The 23,858-nt window shown below is 40.7% G+C and overlaps 1 protein-coding gene and 1 non-coding gene across 2 annotated transcripts; both read right to left on the bottom strand.

The window, feature by feature from the left end:
• Positions 1–1,962: 1,962 nt before the first annotated feature.
• On the bottom strand, positions 1,963–23,591 carry LOC131776200 (mucin-2). The gene is made up of 29 exons (XM_059092369.2): positions 23,443–23,591; positions 21,965–22,153; positions 20,039–20,136; positions 19,598–19,648; positions 18,943–19,365; positions 18,372–18,524; positions 17,951–18,043; positions 17,503–17,598; positions 17,058–17,153; positions 16,802–16,894; positions 16,396–16,491; positions 15,941–16,114; positions 15,243–15,284; positions 14,686–14,912; positions 14,174–14,557; positions 13,509–13,722; positions 12,715–12,949; positions 12,278–12,324; positions 11,710–11,982; positions 10,623–11,141; positions 9,772–10,015; positions 9,057–9,103; positions 7,650–7,875; positions 6,294–6,736; positions 5,592–5,830; positions 4,939–5,095; positions 4,233–4,482; positions 3,943–3,995; positions 1,963–3,802 (listed from the first exon to the last, which is right to left on the bottom strand). The coding sequence occupies exons 1-29, from the start codon at positions 23,550–23,552 to the stop codon at positions 2,058–2,060; spliced, it is 7,017 nt and encodes a 2,338-aa protein (XP_058948352.2). The 5' UTR covers positions 23,553–23,591; the 3' UTR covers positions 1,963–2,057.
• Positions 8,476–8,547, bottom strand: Trnae-uuc (transfer RNA glutamic acid (anticodon UUC)). The gene has a single exon. It is a non-coding gene; the product is annotated as a tRNA-Glu (tRNA).
• Positions 23,592–23,858: the final 267 nt, after the last annotated feature.

Here is a 23,858-nt window from a genome sequence, read left to right as displayed (position 1 = left end):
CTCGCAGGTAAAGAGCCTTAACTGGCTGTGGAAACTTGTTTGTAACAACGGAAGTTTGGTCCCTGTTCGCGTGGAATGCCTGCCGGAAAAATTGTACCATATAAATATAGTGCTCGGCTAACTTAGCATTCCAATTTCGTTAAACCACAAGACGCTTCGGAGCTTCTTATGTCGGCATTTGTACTGCACGCAGCGATCAGACTAAGTAATAAGGACAACAAAGGTCCAAGTAAACACAACCGTGTTTCGAGATTTCCGATTGTAGGATAAAAAATTTTGTTAATGATTAAAATGAAAAATATGATTCAAATGTTTTTGTTAAGGGGAAGAGTAAAAGGAAAATGGAGAACATAGGCGGAGGGTTTACGGAAATACTCGGTGGATTACCGGGAGAGGCGATTTCGCCTGAATAAATAGGGTTACTTCCATGACTGAAATTCGTTGATGTAAATGACCGCGTAGGAGTGAGCACCGACACGCCTATTCTATCTCAAATTGCACAATCAGAAGGAAAAAATGATACAGTTAACGGCACCTTTTGTATTTTGGTCCAGGTAACTCCATTCCGACTATATGACATTCGAAACAATGTCACCCATTTGTGAAGAAATGGATGTCCTTGGGTTGCTACCGCGGTCACCTTCCGTAAGGAGTCCAGCTGGACCTGCAGATATGGTTCTGTATCGTCAGGTTTGGGGCACCAGGAACCGTTTCCCTTTCCTTTAACATGAGTATTATTAAGTCGTCCCTCACTCGGTCTGTAATATACACTGACAGAAGACGAGGCTGCGAAGGAATGATCTGGCGCTCGATCTGACAATCCTAGCAATGCAGAATCAAAAATTATCCAGTAAAGAAAGGAAATTAATTTAAAACCTCTGATTACGTTGCTAGCTGATAAACACTTTCGCTTGGATAAAAAATTGCAGTGGCATTTACCCGTATACTTTAAACGAAAGATTATCAAATAAGCTTACCTAAGGATGCAAAACACGGTGATATACTGGTGGTGCAATTTCCCTCGTCTTCGCCGTCTTTACAATCATTTTGTCCGTCACAAACCCAGTGTTTGGTGATGCATTTGCTATGATCTCTGCATTTGTACTCGGGTGAAATACATTTTGTTTCATTTTCAGGTACTACACAAGATTGACAGCATTGTCCAGGAGATATCAAAGCCACGGAATTGTTAGGACAAGGAACGAGCTGGGGAGGACAACGAACAGGTCGGCAGATGACACTATTATTCCAACACTGGCACTCATCACAAGTATCATTCCATGTGGCGCCTGGATCATAGTACTTTCCTTTATGGAAGCAAATGCAATCTGCTGGTTTAACACAATTTGTGCCATTAAACACTGTTTCACCGGGGCACTTGCATCCGGGTACACAAGGTATTGCAAGTGTCTTTCTGCACGTGTTGTTCATGTACTGACAGGACTCATCACAGATTGATTTACAAGGAGTGTACACCATGTTGGGAGGGCATTGCAAAGGAGTAATTGTAACAATGCTTGTATTTTGTGGCTTGATGTTTGTTGAAATTAATAGTTTTGTTGTAATAGTTGATACTGGTGATGCCCTTAATGCTGTAGATGCTTGTGATATTGTTGATGCTGGTGAAGCTGTTGATGCTGTCGTTACTGGTAATGCTGGTGATGCTGGTGATGCTGCTAATGCTTTCGTTACTGGTGATACTGTTGATGCTGTCGTTACTGGTGATGCTGTTAATGCTGGTGATGCAGGCGATGCTGTTGTTATTGTTGATGCTGGTGATGCTAGTGATGCTGGTGATGCTAGTGATGCTAGTGATGCAGGTGATGCAGGTGATGCTGTTGTTGCTGGTGATGCTGTTGATGCTGGTGATGCTGTTGATGCCATTGATGCTGGTGATGTTGTTGATGCTGTCGTTACTGGTGATGCTGGGAATGCAGGTGACGCTGTTGTTACTGTTGATGCTAGTGATGCTGGTGATGCAGGTGATGCTGGTGATGCAGGTGATACAGGTGATGCAGGTGATGTAGGTGATGCAGGTGATGATGTTGATGCTGTTGTTACTGTTGATGTTGTTGATGCTGATGATGTAGGTGATACTGGTGATGCTTTTGTTGCTGGTGATGCTGTTGATGCGGTGATGCTGTTGATGCCATTGATGCTGGTGATGTTTTTGACGCTGTTGTTACTGATGATACTGGGAATGCAGGTGACGCTGTTGATGCTGGCGATGCTGTTGATGCTAATGATGCTAATAATGGAGTTTCTAATGTTTCCTTTGATGCTGGTGATGCTGTTGATGCTGGTGATGCTGTTGATGCTGGTGATGCTGTTGATGCTGGTGATGCTGGTGATGCTGTTGATGCTGGTGATGCTGTTGATACTGGTGATGCTGTTGATGCTGTCGTTACTGGTGATGCTGGGAATGCAGGTGATGCTGTTGTTACTGTTGATGCTAGTGATGCTGGTGATGCAGGTGATGCAGGTGATGCAGTTGATGCTGTTGTTACTGTTGATGTTGTTGATGCTGATGATGCAGGTGATATTGTTGATGCTGGTGATGCAGGTGATGCTGTTGATGATGTTTTTACTGGTGATACTGATGATGCTGTTGATGCTGTTGTTACTGTTGATGCTGTTGATGCTGGCGATGCTGTTGATGCTGGTGATGCTAATGATGCTAATAATGGAGTTTCTAGTGTTTTTGATGACGCTTTTAGTGAAATTGTTGACTGCACTGTTGAGGCTATCACTGTGGTAAGGGAAGATGCAACTTGTTTTGGCATTGGTGGTACGGAACTAATTGTCATATTTGTTGGCCGCACTGGCGTTGGGAGACTTGCTGTCATCTCTACAGGTACTGATAATGGCAGGGAATTTGTTTTTACGAGAGATGATAAGGCTGCAGGTGGAGAGCTTGCTGCCACCTTAATGCCGGCTGATTTTTGCGAGGCACTTGCAAACATTTCTGGTAATGCCTCTTGTGCCGAACTTGTTTCTATCCTAACTATCGCTATTTTTCGGGAACTTATTTGTAGAGAGGTAACAATCACCTTTGAAGAAGGAACTAATGTTGGAGCACTCGCTGCCAATTCTGAGGTTCGTGTTGTTATTAAATAGCTTGTCAGCACTTTTAAAGTAGATGCTACTGGTTTGGAGGATGCTGGTGCCGTAGAGAATAAATTTTCCGTCACTTCTGAACGTAATGTCCCAGGTAAACTAGCTACTGTCATATTTGAAGTTACCCCTCCTGGTAAGGAGCTTTCCGATTTTTTTGAACTTGGTTCTGCCAGTATAAAACTTACTTTTCCTTTCGTAGAGGATGCTGCCGGAAGTAAAATCTCTGTTTCATTTAAAGATATTCGTGTCGGCAATGAACCGTATGTTACTTTCGAAGGGGAGGTTGCTGTAAGGTGGCGTTCTGTCACATCTGAAGGTTTTGTTGCTGCTAGAGATATTCTCGTCACTTTTGAATGTAGAATGGAGGGTGACGTTGCAAGTTTACCACTTCTGGTTACTCTTGGAATGATAAATGTTGGCACTGAGGAGCGTGATGCTTTTATCAGTGAGAACACTGTGACTATTTCGTGCTGTACGGCTAATCGAGAACTTGTGGTTACTGTTATGCGTGATGATATTGTTGGAAAAATTGCTGTTTGAAAAATTTCTCTTGCTGTTGAGTATAATGGCGTCACCATAAGGGAACCACTGGTTGCTATTTCACGTGGAGCTGCTATTACGGAGCTTGGCAATGTTACGTGGGCTGCTGCTTGTTGGGAATGTGATTTCCATGTAGTTTGTGTTGCTGTTAGAACGAATAAATAGTTAAAATCATTTTCACAGCAGTTAAAAGCTTTTCTCTAGTTTGGGAAAGAAATACTTTTGGGCTAAGTAGGCGCGCGTGCTGGTGCCTTACTTAGGTTTAAAGATAATGGCTTTTCGTACCTGATGATCTGCAAGAAGGACCAGTACATGAAAAACATCCAGCCTCACACGTACTAAAAAGAAGATAATATAAAGAATTATTAAATCAATAGTGGCAGCTGGAGTGCACTGAGTTCTTTTCTTGAGCATTGCGTGCAATCTCTTGAGTTAAGTCGCTAGGGTAAGGGTAATAAGAGGTGTATGGAGCGAAACGCCTTTTTACTTTCTAGTTTAGCTCTTGTTTCACATTTGGCAAATAAATCATAAAAAACTCTATGATTCTTTGGAGGATCCCTCCTCAACTGTCTTACCATCGTTGACAGTTTATCACCACAATTGATCCAGGTTCATGGTCAATCTCATCCAAACTACACGGACAGCTTTTGGGAGAAATGCACTTCCCATCATGCAGCACTGTTCCATTTGGGCAAGAGCATCCTTCAAGTGTTACGGGACAACGGGCAGGATTGGCTTCACACTGGTTTTCACATGTCCTGGGACAACCTGCAACACAGGGCGTGTACTCAAAGCAATGACCGTCCTCGCTAGGACATTGGATAGCTGTGTTTGGAAAAAAAGGATAATAATCATTGGCGAGAACAGTCCCACCCACAGGCCTAAATATATTATGTAGTTCAAATTTAATTGATACTTACAGAACTGCTGTAATACGGGTATTTGAGCCAACGTAAAATCATAGAATGAAACAAGTAATTCTTACGGTAGAAAAAGGAATTTAACATAGAGAAATAACCGTGGAGGAAAGAGGAAGGTTACGAGAGAGAAAGGGTAACCTGTATTTGTAAAGAAAATTGTGAAACGTTCAGGCTCAAGTTTTTAAGATGCAACAGCCGTGTCGATGATTTTTAAAGACTTTACCCTTCCGTTGGTTTCCAAGGTTACAGACTGCTTCTATGAAGTTATTTTTCTCGGATGTATTACAGTTTTTGACTGTTTCGAATTTCGTTTGTATGCAAGATAAAAATTCAACTCGTTTAACATCCCTACGATACTTACGACACAATTCTTGCGTTCTCCATTTGATTGGCACACTATGTTTGCAGCACTCATGGCCATAGGAGGCGATTGCTGTACACAAGCACTCACAGTCACCACCGCTATCACAAGCACAAGCATCGCGGTAGCATGCATCGTACCAAGGATCCGGGTTTACCTGAGAGTTAAATGTAGGACAAAACTCGGGGAAAGCTCAGCTTTTCTTTGATAAAGTATGGAATACGTTAGATTAAAAATGACCCACGTTCAAAATTTTTCGTCAATGCAATTTTTAAATCAAGTAAAGTGTGACACGACATCTGCCATAAACCAATGATTAGTTACTGCCGTTGGGGGAGGGGGGAAGGGGGGTTTGGAGGATACGATAAATTTTATCCCATCCCCCAAAAGACTCTTTAATGTTCTTATGATCTCCCCCGCCCCGCCTCATTGGCAGTTAATCGGCAGTGAATTTGCTCTGATTCCCCTTTATGCTCTGTTGGCGACGACTGATCCCTCCGTTCCCCCTGAAAACTATGTGACCCCCTTAAATCCTCCAATACCGACCCCTCCCCCTCCCCCTCCCCCTCTCCTCAGGTGATAAATAAAAACTGGTCTCCTGTTCGAAATAACCTTATCAACTTATTTTGTGTTACAATAGGCCCAGGACTTACGACTTCATGACAAGGCTTGAACACATCTGATCTGATGATGCTGCACATCTTGTGAGCCCACGGTGCACGATGCTTATTTATCACGCAGGGATTCCTGGGTATGACTGCATCCGGGCATGATGACTCGACCCTCCAGCTGTCGCCAAAGTCATTCGCTAAGGTCTCTGGCAACATTTGTGGTGTCATGAAATCGTCATTTCTGTCACCGTTAAAATTGCCGCATAGCCCACACACTCGCCCTGAAAAACAAAGATGTGCTATGAACATGTCACGTGATGCAAAAGACGGATAATTGACTTTTGATATTCAAATCTGCAAACGCCAATGAAGCAAGGCCACAACGTTTTGTCGTCCTAAAATACCGGTGGGAATATTCTTTAAACTTGAATGTAACTCATTGTCAGAGTTGTACTGAGACAGGTCTTGGTGATCGTCTTACCGGGAATAGGGAATTTACTTATCTCAGGTAAGTTATTTATCATATGGCACTTGGACCAAACTTGTTTATTTTGAATCAACCGGCTTTCGCGAACAAAAACACGCGGCTCAAGACCTTTTACGTGGAAACCGTCTGTATGGCAAAATTCAGACCCAGGAAGAACCAATAAGAGCGCCTAGATTTTAACTCAGGACTACCTCGCCAAATAATGATAAGTTTGATTCTCTCATGCCATAGCAAACACCAATAAAATTTCCACTCACCTGTAAATTTGGGATCCAAAGTGACATATAGCCTTGTTCCTCTGTCCCACGTGATTGTTAAACCAAAGCCAGTCTCTAACACGGTAAAGAAGTGATGCTCTCTGATTTGAAACTCTTCAATCATGCTCAAGGCTGCAGCACCCGGCCTCGAGGATATCACGGGATGCTGATCCCTCTCAAGAGTGACCACCGTGTTGTTGAGCGTGATAGTCACTTGCTTTGTGCACGTGACGCCACTGTTCCCGCAAGGGACATTCTGGGCCTGGATTTGGAAAGTACGTGAAGAGGCGTCATTACAAGAGTCCTGAGCAAGGACATAATCACAGGCCCCACTGAAAGTGTACCTCCTGTCGTCGAAGGTGATGTAATTCAGTTCACCGTAAACGGAGCATGTTCCAGGGCAAACGTGGTCAGTACATGACCATTTAGTACCTTTGCAAGAACTAAAATAAAACAAATAACATCTATCTGAGAACTCAGCGATACGTAAATTCACATGAATAAACTGCTTTTTCTTAGCTTTAAGTGAGACAGAAGTAATTTTTGGTGGCTATTTGTTGCCAAGTTCCAAAATAACACTTTCTTCAACTTGATTATCTACATTCAGCTTCCTGTCTAGACAGCAGCATGATACTCAGTCACTCAATGGTATTACGTGGTACAAATAAGTCATCTTACACTTTGTTATCATACTTCGTTGTCAAAAGCTAAAAACATTAAAAAGGTGTGTGTTGGGATCAAGAACCACTTGCTGTCGTCCCTAGTTGTGGTATTACCCCCAAACATGTGTAAAGCCTTTTTCAAAACTTTGTCTAAGACAGGTAGAATTAGGCTTGAGAGCTTCTGATTAAGAGTCCCTTCTATGCGATTGGCTGCAATTTTTCTTCACAAGATCGTAACACCATATTTATTGATTTTAATCAGATAGACTTCTTCAGCTTGTTTTTTTTTTGTTTTACACCTCTCAGGTCTCAAGAGAATGTAAATTTTGCGTACATATGCACGTCAATTATCGAAGGGCCTTAAATGGATAAGCTAAAGAGGTCTATTGTCTCATGATTGTTGAGCACAGTGTCCTCTTCTGTCATGTGTTGTGGAACCCACGAACATTGTACAATTGCGTTCACGGTTCGAGGTTATTGTTCTTTCCTATTCGTTATTGCGCCTATACGCGGTTGTCTTTACGTTTCTGTTTCTAACGAATTACGTGATACTCCTCGTATATCAGGCCAGTAGATTGTAGCATCTTCGCAGTTCAGTGCTCCAATCATCCGGTCTGTTTTAGCTGTAGCCATTCAATGTAACCCACAGACAACTATGGTGTTGTGAGTGGTTTGTGTTACCTTTAGAACATACCAAGTATTGCAATCCTCTTTAATCTCTTGTCCTAGCCTGTAACTGTGACCGCCGCGATGACAGTAGCACTGGGAAGAGTTGATACACCGCTGACCATGTAGTACTGTGCCCTCCGGGCAGACACAACCTTCCTGGCACTTGGTCTCCATACATGGCATATGAAAATTTTCACAGGTCCTTGCGCATTTTGCACCACAGCTTACCCACTTTTGTCCAGAGGGACAAGCTGAAAAAAAAAACTAAGTTACATTTACTCTAGCTCTAAAGAACGAAAGAGCGAAAAAGATACCATATCCGGAAGTTTATTCCACAGCTAACCCTGGGAGTATGTAGCCTAACTCTATAGAAATTGGCGTTCACGGTAGCTCAGAAATATAGAAGCACGTAGGATTGGCGGTCTGCAACGCTCTCCAAGAAGTTCCCCCCCCCTACCCTCCCTGCTAGCGTAGCCTACGCCCGTGACTGATGGATGATCTTTACACTTGTCTAGAAAAAAGAGCGCGCGCAAAATCCACCGTCTTTTTTTTAATCTCGCTAATTATCCTGTCCAGGAGCTTCTTTCCTGTCTAAACTTGATGAACTTTTAGAAAAACTAAAAGTGGAATAAAATAAAGCGCTGTTGATTTAACAAATGTAGAAAACGAATTTTTAAAATATTAGTTTTGATTTGCTTGTAATTGAAAACAATTTCAACATCTTAAAGATATCTCAAATTGTTTTTTTTCGCAAATTCTTTTAATGAAATATAACTAGAGTAGTTACATTTCTGCGAAACAAACTGGAAAATATTTATTAAAGCGTATGAAAAGGTAAAGATCGAAGAAAGTTCCCACACCGGGAGTCGAACCCGGGCCGCCTGGGTGAAAGCCAGGAATCCTAACCGCTAGACCATGTGGGAAATCCTGATATGTTCGAATACTCCTTTGGTGGTTAACAAAATATGAAAAATCCTCGTGAGCAAAATATACGTTGAAATTTCATCCAAATATAGGTTAAGATGGCTTTCAAACAGTTTGATCGATTTATACGTTCATTTGTAAACACAATAAAAACCTGTTCAAAGCTAAATTTATCTATAACGTATGCAAAATAACGCTTTTAAAAACAAAAGATATCTAGCTAGATCCTCCTGAAAGCGAAAACGTACAGCACTTTATTCGACCGTTGCCTTTTTTTTCTTTCCGTTGCTGTCGTTGTTATTGTAAATAATACTGGGCCATAGCCTTGAGGAGGAGGACCTCCCGGATTATACTCCATCAGCAACTCCTTCCCGCCGCACGAATACGAGAGGGAGAGCAGCGGCATTGGATTTTCGTGTAAGGCGCGCAAAATTTAAACATGACCACTCTTAAAATATCCATGCTACGTCTCTGTGATCTGAATTATAAGAAAGAAAAACGATCTTACCTTTGCATGATGTTTTGGTACAGTTAAATCGTCCGCTCTCACAAACGCTGGGGAAAAAGAGAGTCATTAAGACTCTAGAAAGGACAGATGTATCACGCAGTAAGAAGGATCATTTCATAGGCCTCTCGCAAGCTTCAATGTTTTGGGTTTTTTTTGCGCTGCACCAGTCATACAATATCTTTTATCAGCACCAAGAGTGACTTTGCTCAGAAAGTTTTTCAAGACTAAAAGAACACAAGGATTGACCAATCACCTGACGCGCTGAGTGCCACACCGGTTCTTTCGTAAGAAGCTGAGAGTTTACATTATCCTTTTAATAGTATTTGATATGTTCAGAATACTTACAGCTCTGCTGTTTGTCCAAAAAAAATGTTATTGCATATGTATACCGCATTGAAAATGCATGTTTACTCGATTTTCATTTGAAGAAAGCGACTCGCTCCCTAAGTGTTCTTGAAGACTCTTGAGATGTTTGTAAATTGCATAAAACGTTGAATGTTTGGTAGACTGTCTTAATCGAAGAAAATTAAACTTAAGGTAACCAAATATATTAAACCGAAATTGGAAAATGGGTTGGACATTAAACCGTTGAAATTCACAACATACGGAGCCCATTTCGCAAAATTCCCCGTAGTTATCTTCTCCGAAAAGATTCATTATGTGAGCCTTGTTTACCTTGAAAATCGAAATATTTTACAAAGGTAAAAAACCTTACCATTCTTTGCAGTGGGAGGGTCGTATCACAGTTCCAGGTTTATAATAATTTCCATCGAGAGAACAGGGACATTGTGAATGGGGAACACATTGATTATCCTCTGTGAGTGCCATGCCCCTTGGACAGTTACACCCCTCAACACATTCCTCTTCACAAGGGAGGTCCATGGAGATTTCACGACACGTCCGCTGACATGAAGAGCCGCAGACCTGGTGCACTTGGCCGGGAATGGAGCAAACTGCGTCTAAAAACGAAAGGCGTGTAAAATACAGATCTTTTATAGGCGATCAAATGGAATATCTAGTGGACGTCTTCAATTATGGTCAGCTTTTACTACATTCGTGCATTCCAAATTGACGGAAATTATGTCTGGCTAGCGAGTGATAAGGAAAATAGATCAAACCAATGATATAAATGACATGAATGAGTTTGTGAAGGAAAACCCAAGCCCGCCTGGAGTAATAGTGTTGTATTCTTAGGCAATACTCTCCTTAAAAATCAGGGATTAATATCAGTATCTGGGCAACTGCCCACCTACCCCTCCCCTAACCCAACATTAACCCTAACTTGTTACAAATTAATTGTTGTTGAGTTAGGGGAGGGGTAGGTGGGCAGTTGCCCAGAAACTGATATTGATTCAAAATCAGTGCCCTCCCAAGCAATTAGCGAAAGGACACTAACAAAATGTCAAGGAAACCTGGCCAACTGTAGGGATGGAGATGCATTGGACCAACTTGACTAATTTGTGTAATAACTACACTTAAAACCGTTCGCTGTTTTAAAGAGACTACAAATTTTAGCAGATCAGAAAGTAAAAGGGAAGAGTCTACGTAAGTTAACTAAATACTTACCACATTCCGGCATAACTTTAGAATTTATCCATTCAATCACGACCCCATGTCTTGCACAGTCGTGGACATAAGCAGCGATAGCACTACAAAGGCATTGGGTTCCCTGTTGACATCCACAGACGTCGTACATGCAGCTAGCGATGTAACCGCTAGATGGGTCCACTGTGTGATGGCAGCTGCTAAATGGAGACTGCAGTAATCTGTTGCACAATTTTCCCGCGGTAGCCTTTCTCTGTATCTGTACTTCACAAGGATGCCTTAACGGCTGCGTGTCATTACAAGCTGAGCTCACCTTCCACGAGTTTCCGAAGGCTGTCACGCTTGTTTCGATAACGCTTTCTTTGGTGGTGAGTTCGTCTTTCTGTTTGCCATTAAAAGTTCCGCACAAACCGCAAGTCATATCACGAAACTGAGGCTGTAATGTCACATAAATGCGCGAGATGCCGTCCCACTTGACATCGAGGCCAATGGGACTATGAACTGACGTCATTGATGACGACAATTGTTTAATGATGTAACCTACGAACATAGCATACTTACAGTTATTTCTAATGAATTTAAAAGCTACCACAGTGAAAAATGCTGTTATCGTCAACTATTAATTCCAACTTTACGTATTGCACTTCGATTTAAAAATATCTTCTTTTTTTACAACGTATTCTTGCATAAATTGTTCACCGTCACTACTCCATTCGGGCTGCATTGAAAAATCTAAACTAAGAGAGATAATGGCGTTATTTAATTGCTTACGAATTTAATTAAGAACCCGGCTAATTTAGCAAGCAGTAAGAAATCTATACCATCAAAAGCTTCTTGCCTTTCTATCATACAGCGTTTTTCTTCCACATAGTGTTAACAGTTAAACAGAATTTCACAAAGCTTTACATATAATCACCCCTTTCCATACTGTAATTTAAGGTTTTGTATCAGGGAATCAATGTCAGTATTTGAGCAACTGTGCACCCACCCTTCCCCTAAGCCAACAACATTATCCCTAACTTGTTATCAGTTGACTGGTGTTGGGTTAAGGGAGGGGTAGCTGCGCAGTTGCTCAGATACTGACGTTGATCCGATGACTTCTACTCACTCTCTGTTGCCATAGGGAAATTTGCCAATCTGTTTCCGTTAATGAGAACTGCCCCTCCTCCCCTGAGTGTGATAGTTGTCCCATTGAGAAGCACATATACGTTCCTGGTGCAGGACACTGAACCAACGGACCCGCACGCCACGTTGTCCACCAGAACAGTGAATGAATTGTTGACACAGTCCTTGGCCAAAATGTACTGACATAAACCCATAAAGGAGAACTCCAGCCCATCAAATGTCCTGTAGTGTGGGTCGCCAGTTGCAGAACAAACTCCTACACGAACAACATTCGGGACGATCTTAGAAATTTTTTCACTATTGTACGTCTTTTGAAAATACAAACCGAGCCCCAAAAACTAATTACTAGCGAATCTGTTCAGGACACTTCTATAAGCAACAAGAGAATACATATCAAAAACTTCAACGCGTTGAATAATTAATCTTTCATGGGGTCAACCTTCGTCGAAGTCTGAACCTGGGCTCGTGCAGTACAGTTGTAAGTCTGAAAATTTTTCTCGTGTTCATTCATTCCAAATTACATTCTTAAAATCAAAGCGAAACATTCTTACCTTGACAGTGGAGTTTCGTGCACAGCCATAGGCCATTAGCGCATGTGCTTCAGGTTAAAAAAAAAATCAAATCACTACGCTTGGAATAATTTTTTAATTTTCACGCAACTTTCAAAAAATATGCTTAACGAGTGATCCTACATCTCCAATGATAAGTATTGTTGGAAGTTGGAATTTGAACAGGAGGTTGCAAAATTGTCGAAAGAGATCTCTTTTCATCATGTCATGAGCTGTCGGTAAAGGCTTCTTAAAGGAGCTTGCATACCAAGTTGAAATTCTATATTTTCACATGAAATAAGTTTCCTTAAAATAGAAACCCTCTTATTTCAATCATACTCTTTCTTTAATTTGGCAGGTCAGTGATTCACACGGCAAAATTTTACTCGACATTTTCACGTTCTACGGTTATCTAAGGGGCTTCAGATCGCATTACTTACCAGTTGTTGCAGTCGCGCTTAATGACAGAGTTTGGTGGGTAATGCTTCTTATTGTGAAGACAGGGGCATTGCTGTATAGTGACACATCGCTGACCATCATACACCGTCCCGTTACGACATTGACAGACATCAAGACATCTCTGTGGACAAATGTAATTTCCGTTTTTGATTTGACACGTCGGAGGACAGGAGGATGCACATTCGGTGAACTGCTGAGTTTTTGGACAGGTAATAGCTACGAATTCCAAATACAAAATTAAATCAATCTCTGCTCAGTTTATGTAGTAGGGACGCGTGTGCATTACGACACAGACAGATGGAGCGAGAAGCCGCGCAGAAGTGTAGTGAAAGAAGCTCCTTCGCAGCTCGCAAGCCTCTGCCTTTGCCACCATCAACAAGTTACATTTACCATCGCTCCCGCCTCAATGTATCAGCGCCTGTCAAGTGGGCCAGTTTACCCTTCTCGAGCAAATCATACCAGGAACACGTTCATAGTCATTTTTCACAGACAGCGGCAGTATCAAAGAACATGACTTTTTCATTTATTTTTCTTGCTTAGGAAAAAAATTTCTATCATATCGTATAGTTCGTTTCCCAACTAAGAGGTACGTGCTGTTCCTTTGCCATCGGGTAAAGCCCTATTGTAAGCCCTTACGAAGTTTGAGATGACCGCCTTAGCCTAAAATTTATTTCCGTAGGAGAACTGCGACAAAAATCATCTTTAAAATTTGAACTTCTTTTCAGTACTTCTAAGCTTTTTTGAAAATTAACAAAAGATACCAAGTTAAACTTACGGCATAGATCATTTGTTCTCCATTGTACGGCCGCCTTATTCCGCGCGCATGCTCTGGAGTACTGCGTGAAAGCTGAGCATGCGCAGTCAAGCCGGTCAGTCAAATTGCACTTGCAAAGTTCTTCCTCACACATTTCGATGAACGGCGAAGGATCAAGAACCCCGTGACAAGGAAAGAACGTCGCATTCCGTAGAAAGGAACAAATACCTTTTATCTAGGGACAAGAATTAATGAAATTACAACATCGAAGGAGCGGACTTGGAGGGATTATTTTGTGGTTCCTCTTAGCGCTTAGATCAACACCGTACTTCAGCTCATTAAATAGCAATTAAAAAAATAGATTCTATATCGCTTTGCGTCCGTTCTTTCATAGATCACAGATGAAGTCACCAAGTGTAGTCACATAAAGTCGAGGCTTATTGGTATACTACAACAGTAAGATAAAGCAAACAAGAAAAAAAAATCCTTCTTTCGAAATCGGACTTTTCTCTTAATTTCAAAACATCCTTCCTGAAGTGCCTGTCGCACAGTGGGCCTTAAAACAGTGGTTCAGAATTATTATTTTCCCTGTTCAACCAGACTTACCCTAAACTTCGTTTTTCATGACTGACATCCGGAATAATTAGGAAATAAGGTCTGGGCTTGAATTTTTGCCACACACTCACCTTCGTCACGTTACCTTGCGTGACCATACTGCAAGGACTCTTGGTTTCTTCTTCTCGTACGTTGGGACACATGTCAAAAACATCAGTCATGCGCCAACTATTTCCAAATTTGGCGATAGATGAAACTTGTTGACGTCCTGACGTCCTGATGTCATCATCTGGTAAGCCATTGTAGTTGCCGCATAACCCACAAGTCTTATTCTTGTGATTGGCTGAGACATGCACGTAAACCGCATCGATACCATCCCATAATACCGTTATCCCATTGTAACCGTACGTAAGAACATAGTTGGACACTTTTTCGATGACAACATTGTTCACGATGTGAGGAAGGGAAACGTTCTTGTCTGCCACTGTAACTTGGTCACGTTCTCCTAAATAAATCTGACGGAATTTTTCTCATTACTGGTCTACTTACACCACTTTCTAAACTAACCATTACATTGATAGAGATGATGGCTAAGGTAAGTTTTCCCCCAGAGCGACCCTGTAAAATTTAAGACTAAACTCACCTTGATGTCCACTCCTCCCAGGTACAAATTGACCGAGCGGCGACAGCGTGTGAGATTCTTACACAGAGGGTCGCCAAAAACGTGAACGGAGAAAAGACTATCCTCACAATCATGAATCAGTTTGTATGTACAGCGACCCGGAAAGTAAATGTAGCGGCCGTCAAAAGTCTTGATGTGTGATCGCCAAGAGAAGCAAAGGTCTGGCTCGTTCATGGCACCGGAGGGAACTGGTAGGGAAGAAATGAAAAATGTGAGTGAAAGCTCATCATTGAACAACGCTGGAATAACATCAGAAACAATACATTTTGAAAAAACTAAACGGATTCATTTTATTGTTCCCTCTCTCTAACCATAATCTAGCTTTTTTTCATTTGGCTGAAACATTTCTGTATTTTGAAAAGCGGTTTTTCATTCGCAATATAAAATTTGTGATTCAGATGAAAAAACCTTAAAAAGATCTTTGGTGGTGACAACGCCCAATATACTATTTTATTGAGAGTCCCCCTCTTCCAAGGAACTCCCTCCTCGAGTCTCCTCTTGGTGAATTGGATACTTACGAGCGTCTGACAGAATCGTTTGTCCTTTGACGTCTATGACATCTGGAAAATTGAATCAAATTTTATAGTTCAACACTTAAAGCGAAGCAGCACCTGTTATCAAAGATTTGCTGGCATGCGCGTAAATAAAGAAGTTCTTCTACAGAGATCGATCGGGCTTATCTTATAATGGAGAGCTTCACAACTCAACTGACAGAGCATTGCATTGGAGAAGTGAGAGGATTCAGATCCCTTAAAGGAACTTTTTTTTTATTCGCGCTTTTTTCCCATCTAGGAGTTTTACTACTCTAAACTTTTAAATGTATGGAAAAGCGTACATATCGCAGGAAAAGCCAGTTAAAAGTTCTCTTTCCCTTAGTGCCATCATTGCCACTTAATTAGTTTAAATGTTTTATTCTTGGTAAAATTCCTTTATTCAACCTTCTGCGCTTTACAAGTATATGTTTATTTTACATGGTCTCGTTGATCACGAACGATTCTTAATTCGTAAGCAGGCAAATCATGTATGGAGAACTTGAATTAGATACTAGGTTTCAGGTTCTTAGAAGCCCCCACTTACGTTTGGAGCGAAAATTACCATTGATAATGATTGCATGATTGCGAGGAACCACCCATTTATTTTCATGCAAAAGCGATGTACATGAATTCATCAAACTTTAAAAGCTGGGAGCAGGTCAATTTTACCGCGAAGTGCATACCTTGATCACATGGTACATGTGCTGGCCAATCACACTGATTTATAGTGTAGTTGTACCTGAGGCCAGTGGGACAATCTTTGTAATTGGTGAGGCCATCAGAACATGATATATATCCATAACAGTTGGTAGGATCTTTGTAATCTCCATCAGGCAAACCAGAGCAGAACGATATTCCTGGAAGTCAAATTTGAAATCAGAAAACCAATAAAGTTAAAAACGGTCAAAATTTTTGATAGGAACCCCACGATTCTGAAAAAACATCTGACACCTTAACTTATTGTTTCGTGATATTTATAATATATCTCCACACAAGACATAACTTGCCTATGATAGTAGCATGTAAGATACCTGTATGTCCCTCATAAAATTGGTAAATGGTCAAACCGAGCCCAAGATTCTGAAAATTTGTTTTGTATTGCAATCATGCAAAAACTTTGCATTCTATCTTAACTTACCTAATTGACACTGAGAGCCTGTAAAACCAGGAGCACATGCACACTTTTCAGGCGCGATACAGGTGCCATGGTTAGCACATCCAGCAATACACAGAGCTTACGGGAATGAAGTGAGAACTTCGTTAGTTTTTGCCTTGATAAGAAGGAATTATCCGGAAAAGAAGGAGTTAAATCCGAAATTCTATTTTAGAACTTTCTTCTTACAAATCTATGTATAATGACAATTATAATCATTATTTGAAGGAATTTGGGTTGAATCTCAGTTTGATCGAGCGGGGAGGAACGATTGGAAGGTAGCTAACATAAAAATGAAAAAAATGAAAAAATTAGTAATATTCTATCTTGGTTCGCTTTAGAGTGTAGTGGAAGAAGTTTCCTCCTCTGTAAAGTGCGTGTTATCACAAACCTGTTTGACAGCGGTCTCCACTCCAACCAGGTGCGCAAAAACAGTTTCCATTCAAACAGGTTCCGCCGTTGCTACATGTCGGATCACAGAAATCTGAAGAGAGAGAGAGAAGCTAGTTTGTTATATATGGACAATTGCTTACTTAGTTCACTTCTCTCTTAATCTTAGCATATCACATGATTCTGTATAAGATTTGAAAATGATTCATGAAAAAAATGAATGGATTTTCCATCCTTTCTTTCTTTCCATAACCAACCTGTTTTGCACGTGGGCCCTGAGTAGCCAGGCCGACAGTTGCAAGTGTCAGGTGCCACGCAGATGCCACCGTTTTCGCACGGGCTGGAGCACAGTGCTACAAGATCAATTTAAGTAATCCATTTAACAAAAGTATAAAAATTAATTTAATTTATACACCTATCACTTGACTGGCGCAGTTTTTTTCCTCTGACGTTTTCGTGGGCGCATATCAGAGAACCATACGAATGATAATTGTGTAAGATCTAAAACTAGAAAACGCCATTGCAACAGAAAACAAAATAATAGCAATTGAAAAAAAATCAACTTTGGCTCAAATTCAAAGAAAAAACGACTTTATACAATCAAATTCACGTGCAGATCACGAGAAATTTGTAGGAAAAACTTAGCATTTTTCATGACAAAACATTGTTAAAGAAGAAAGAAAACAAACCGTCACTTCTTACCTTTGCTGCATCTCGGTCCAGTCCACCCGCTTAAACACGTGCATTGGTTAGGTTTTGAACAGAAACCACCGTTCAGACAAGTTGGAACACAAACAGCTAAAACAGAAAATTTATCAAATTTTTCATTATTATCTGTCTGTTAGTTATATCTTAACAGGAACATTTACTCTTCATTTGCAATCATCTGGACGTAAGCGAAATGTCTGTGCTTAAAAAGCCTGGAATACTATAGCATTAGGACATGGATTAACCACTTAAAGGCCGAAGTTTTCCTGAAACTCCATTTTAGTCTGCCTATTTAGTCTCCACCCGATATTAGTCTTATAAGACATTTTCCAAAAGACTTCGTTTTTCGATAAGAAAATGCACTCTTTTAAAGAGTAGACCAGGTGCAGCGAAAGAACTGTTCATTCAGATTTGAAGGTCCAGGGCTTATTCAGCCATTTACCTCGTTCACAGGCCCTTCCGGTGTAACCAGCAGGACAGAAACAAAAACCATCTGAACACAGGCCGTTGTTGAGACAAGATGGTGAACAGGTCTCTGTGGGAGGAAAAAAAGAACACCTTCAAGTTGAAAGAAAAGGGACCCTCATATAACCCTTCAGTTGAAACACCTACCCTTCCCCTAACGCTTAAACAGTCAACTGATAACAAGTCAGGGTTAATGTTGAGTTAGGGGAGGGGTAGGTGCACAGTTGTCTAGATACTGACATTGATCACAAAAGCTGTAGCTGTTATCATGGCAAACAAGAAGATAAGATGCATAATAATCCGGCATAAATTGACAACAAACTTTTTCTTTCAGATCCCAGTGCAGCATTAGAAGATAGGGTACCTTTTATAAATAGTACTTAATGTGAGGTACTCACTAGTACATTTGGTAGCGTTCACTCCATCAGCTATTGAACCGTTAGGACAAACTAGACACAATGTCTGACCGCTGTGAGGTTGATAAGTATTCCCACTACAGCCTGTACACTCTCCAGCATGTAGGTCATGATAAGAACCAGCGGCACACGGAACTATACACACAAGTAAAAATATGGGACATGAATTTATGACTCTTAATAAGTCACATACAGCGCGTTTAAGGGCTGTCTATCTCTCGCATGCTTCAAAAAGTATAAGTTTGTTGCAAACGCTTCTAACATTTTTTTTTGTATAGGAAGTTCCTCTCGGATTACGGGTAACCTGACCATGGGAAGTAGCAATTGTTGCCAAGAAAATTAAGATTAACTCCGGTTCAAGATGGCACTTATACTCTCGAAAGAATTAAAATTTTAAAGGATAGAATGTTTCTGGTTTTTTATAATTTTGGCGTGACCCTTACTCGGAGGTTAAAGGAAGCCTGGTGTGTCAAGATGTAAAGCCAAAGTTAAATGATGCGCTCTATGTTTATCTAAATATAGAGGAGTAGGTTACACTAGCTAATTCACTCACCACAAATGCCACTGTCGTCTACGTGACCATACTTGCAGCACAATCCACTCGTGTCATAAGTCACGTCAACTGCTTTAGCTGAGTGGCCATTGAACTTTGGTGCCTTGCGCTCAGGTATAACTTTGAAATCCCTGAAAACCCCGGATTCTTTTACACAGTCGATGTCGATGCTTGAAAGAGAAGTGGATGGTGAAAGCTTGGATCGGAGATAGAAAACTGCAGTTATGGATGTCACGTTGATTATGCGCCTGATGTGAACGTCACGCAGTTCCACCGTCACGTCTTGACACGTGTAAAGCCCAGCTATCGCCTCGCCGGCTATCTCTCTCATCTCACTGATGGCCTGGTTTCGAGTGATGTTGGCATCATTATATTCGAGAGTTATGTTGACTTTCCAGCACTTGATCTCTTTAGAGATGGAAGCTTTCAATAAATAAAAAAATAAGTGAATTAATAACAATAGCCTCAAGATTCATCCGTCAAGGTCAATATTGATGAGGTAAGTATGGAGAATTTTTGTCTTGAAATACACCAGGTACAGGTCACGAACTGTTCGGTGGGACTTTTTTTTCAAGTACTCCCAAAACTAAGAAATAACAGCCTTCAAACTATTTTTCTGATTATGACCTAAATGACTTTGATCTACCCAACTTACTGGATGACTTTAAATCCGAAAACTGCCTCTTTTGAGTCAAAGAGTCATCTCCTGCAAAAGGATATTGAGCATCAGTTCATCTAGATAACCATTTAACTCCCAGAAGTGATTAACATGTAACGTCTCCCTATAAAATCAATACATTATCCAGCAAGCAGGTATTGAGGATTTTTAAACTTATCAAGTAGAAGTCTTAATCTTGATCAAACATCAAATTCTCGTAACTAATTTATAAGAAAATTTCTTTCAGCTGGAGGGGAGAGTCAACGATCAGATCTCGGGAGTTATAGGTTAAGTCCCTATGAATTTTCAGCTCAACGACCGAGAGTGCTTAAGGATAGACAAGTTTCCGACATGACGTTTCAAAGAGGCTCCTCTTCAGAGTTCCATCCGATCAACGAGGCAAGAGAAAACAGCTGAGGAATAGAAGCAAAAACGTACGCTGATTGCAGTTGATGCCTTTCCATCCACTACAGCATCTCTGTACCCTTCGAAGAACTGTTCTGTCAAGGTCCTTGACTGCAGGCTCAAATACGACCCTACGATCGAAGAGAACAAACATACTGCTGAGGGAGAGTCCCATGGAGATCAATTTTGCCCGCCCGCGCGCCAATTTCCCGCGTAAAATTTCAAAGAAATCACAATAAACAACCGTTGTCTCGCAAAAAGAGCCGAAGAAAATTGGATTGTTCATAGAAGTCTGTAAGAAGGAGCAAAAACTAAAAAAAAGGAATTATCGAGACTTAAGAATTCAAAGCTTATTCAAGTACGAGTACCCTGTTGATTTACCGTACTCAGTTATCTTTACCGAAAAGTTAAATTGGCTTGCGTGGTTGTTTGTAACTGGTGACATGCAATTTAGCTTTGACAGACTAAAAGCGCACCACCCTGTAATTACAACATTCGCATATGCTGTGTTGAGTGCCACGAGCCAGACCATGAAGGATTAAGCAGAAAAAATGAAAAGAGAGAGAGCGAGCTTACTTAGCTAGCTATTCAATGTTCGTGCTTGTGGTGCAGTGTTTTTTTTTTAATTTTGTATTTAACGTGTGAAATGGTTATTTTGGTCAAAAGTGGTATATGAAATAATTAGGATTTTGACTATTCTTGGACGAGGGAATCCATACCATGAAAAACCTCATTTAATAACCCTTAACATTGTTGTTGTAGCAACTCTTAAGCCCTCTCAGGTAATAAGACTTACGAGCCTGAAATATTTTATTTAGTCGCGAGCCAAAGTCGCGTGCTTCGCTGACAGACAAAAACTTGGTTTTACTAATTTTTTATTATAATCCTCCGTTGCGGCTGTCATCTATCGTTCCATATTAGTTGCGTGTTTTTTCCTTTCCTGCCAAAGCCGGACGCTTTGGCCATTTTAAAACGTTCCTTTCTATTTTAGTCTGTCTGGCAGGAATGCGATTGCCGACAGTTACACGCCAGAGCCAGATGCTTAATTGGATGCTCTTGCGCGCAATCGGAAAATCATACACTTTACATGTGGTTTTTCGAGCAACCTTGCTGACTGATAGATCGAAGAATTGTTTCATTTAACTTGGAAGGTCGGGTGTGCTGCTTGTAAAGGAATCGTTATCAAAAGAGCTTTTTTACTAGCACATTCAATGTTTGCTGCATGTAAGATTCAGGGAATTCTCTGCATCAACATACGTTTCCGTGTTTAAATCCAAGCTAATTTTACAGCCACTTTAAATTTGGCTGTTTGACTTCACTTGACCTCAGTTTAGAAGAATTTATGATTTCTTAAGTATTCACTTCCGATCTTCCGTTATTAAAATAACAAAACTTGAGTATTTTTTCGATGCTTGCATGTTCCGTTTCTTTCTTAAACGGGCCTGGATATGACTGGCACGATTTACTAACAGAATGAACAGCACTGCTTACTTGACATTACGGTTTGAGCCGTAGTTTTGCAAAATCTTTCAGGAGTGGACTGATATCGGGGGGGGAGAGGTACTCAGCCGCTGGCCTCTCAAAATCCCTACCACATTGTAGTTTGTTCTATGGCCAATTATGAACCCCATCTTAGCCACCTTTGGATAAACGAACGTGGCAACTTTTCATCCGGAATCTTCCTATTTTTCAATCCCTTCGGAATTTTCTTACCCCCCAAAATCCTGAAAAGGTGTGACCCCATTCTAGAAACTATTGAAAATAGAACTCTAATATGGTCAATCCAGGCGTGAGAATGTGGCCCCATTCACCGAGACATCCCTATTAGCCTCTGACTAAGAAGTCCCCCCCTCCCCACCATCCCGGGGCTAAGAATACCCTTGAAACCAAGTTAACACTCTGCAAATTCTTGTAGACGAGTACGTTCTGTATTTTATGAAAACTCATTCAAGTTTATACCTGTACTGAGTGCATCGTTTAACGATTTCGCCCAGCTGGCAGGGCACTTGAAAACTCTTAACAGTTCTCCTTCTGAACTCTCGACGAACACGAATCTTGTGTGGTACGTAGAAAGTGCAGTAGTGTCCTTTTCTTTTACTTTCATCAGATTTCGACGTCGTTTCAGCAAGTCTGTCAAGTTCATCTAGACTGAAAAATCAGTGATCAAGAAGATTATCATGCGCTGTTCCAGTGTACTAAAAATGGATAATATTTTTGAAATTGTGATCGGTATTCGCAGCTACCAATATAGCATAAGGGTTCTCTTGGAGCCACCCATGAATTATACGTGGTTTAGGAATATATTATTATTCGGAAGTTCTATTAAAATATGCTTGGCTGCGTGGTTCATATCCTTCTCTTAAGCTGATCCATTGCGGTAAATTCTAGGAGGGGGTGGAGTGGAGGAAATAGGCGTTACCAATTCCCAGAAATTGTTTGTTTGCAATTTATCCACTGTTACATCAATAACACTTGAAATTCATGTCATCCTGAGTATATTCTTGTTCAAACGAAACGAAAATCTCCTGGCCGACGGAATATTTCATTTCCCTAAACCTTCGCATACCACACCGCAATATTCTCGTGAAGGACCAGGAAAGGTCTAATTAGAAGAAGTTCTCTGCAGTATTTTTTCTGCCAACAAAAAAACAACTGATCCATTTTAAACTTGTTTACTAGACACAAAGGAAGAGCTTTAAATAATTAAAGGTGTCAAACGATCAGTTTCCTTTCATACATATCGTATTTATAGATAAAATACTTGCCCTAAAGACCCCACTTTTCCTTAACGAGATTAATGCACATGTTTTATCTCTGAAGCGATAAAAGTGTGTTTGTTCACTCATATCACTTGACACAAGGCTTGCCTGCCGAGAAATGGATGATTTTCTTAGCTTAACACGAACGAAAACTTTTTAAAAACGTTTGAAGCTGTCCCTCACTCAATGTTGATTAAATGGACGATTCAATTGAGGCCTTGAGCCAGAAAATTTCTTTCCTTCTCTGACAATGCCGTAGATGGACGAAAGCTTGGAATACAAAAAAAATACAAATGCTCAAGGCCTCAATCGAATCGTCAGTGAAAACTTTTGAGTTTAAAGAAAACGATGCATTAAAAAGGTTTTCCAAAATAAGAAACCACTGCGCTCATAAAATTCTGCATCATTCCGAATTTTTTTTCTTTTCATTTTGCCGTCTTTGAGGAAGTGTCAGTTGACGAAAAAAGGCTTAACTAATCAAGAAACAAAATTAAACGTAATCAATTAAAATCTTCAGCTGTAAGAAAAGTAAAACTTTCATTGGTAATTTGTACGAACATGAAAGGTTTACCTAAGGTGAATTCTTTTTTAAACAGTTTCAACTTAGTGTGACTGTCGATAGCTTTGCGGCCAACAGCTTATTACAAGGTAAATCACGAAATTGCTTCCGATACTTACAAACCCAAGATTTCTTCTTGCGATTGCATTTCTCCGTAACTTGTTCCGGAATGTCCAAGCACCAACAAGACACCGTAAACCACAAGAAAAACAACATGGACAAACTTCATGATCTGAAGGTCCACACCTGGTCAGACTTCACTTCGGAGAGACAATTTAAAGTAGAACCGATCGAAACCTTTACAGATCTGCAGTTGAAAAAAACTCCTCTGAATTCTCTAGAACTCAATTCACCCTTCTATACCTCTGTCCTCGGCCAGTTTAAGAGGTGAACCCTATGTGGTAACCCTTCTAAGTACTTCTCGAAATTTTCTACTGGTATTTCCTCTTTTAACATTGGTGCACGAACAAATCTTTTGCCAATTTTTATGCTTCGCCCTGATTGGTCAAACCCTTGACCAAACGACGTCATCACC

The sequence above is a fragment of the Pocillopora verrucosa genome, chromosome 10, assembly GCF_036669915.1.
Source record: "Pocillopora verrucosa isolate sample1 chromosome 10, ASM3666991v2, whole genome shotgun sequence".
NCBI lineage: Eukaryota > Metazoa > Cnidaria > Anthozoa > Scleractinia > Pocilloporidae > Pocillopora > Pocillopora verrucosa.
This window is presented reverse-complemented; position numbering and strand designations above follow the sequence as displayed.

Excerpts from the sequence above, each read along its gene's own strand:
- LOC131776200 (XM_059092369.2), bottom strand. The coding sequence starts at position 23,552 with ATGAAGTTTGTCCATGTTGTTTTTCTTGTGGTTTACGGTGTCTTGTTG. Across the intron at positions 17,599-17,950 it reads CGGAAGGGCCTGTGAACGAG|CTGTTTGTGTTCCAACTTGT; the intron begins GTAAATGGCTGA and ends TTTCTGTTTTAG. Across the intron at positions 11,142-11,709 it reads TTTCCCTATGGCAACAGAGA|GTTACATCATTAAACAATTG; the intron begins GTGAGTAGAAGT and ends CTATGTTCGTAG.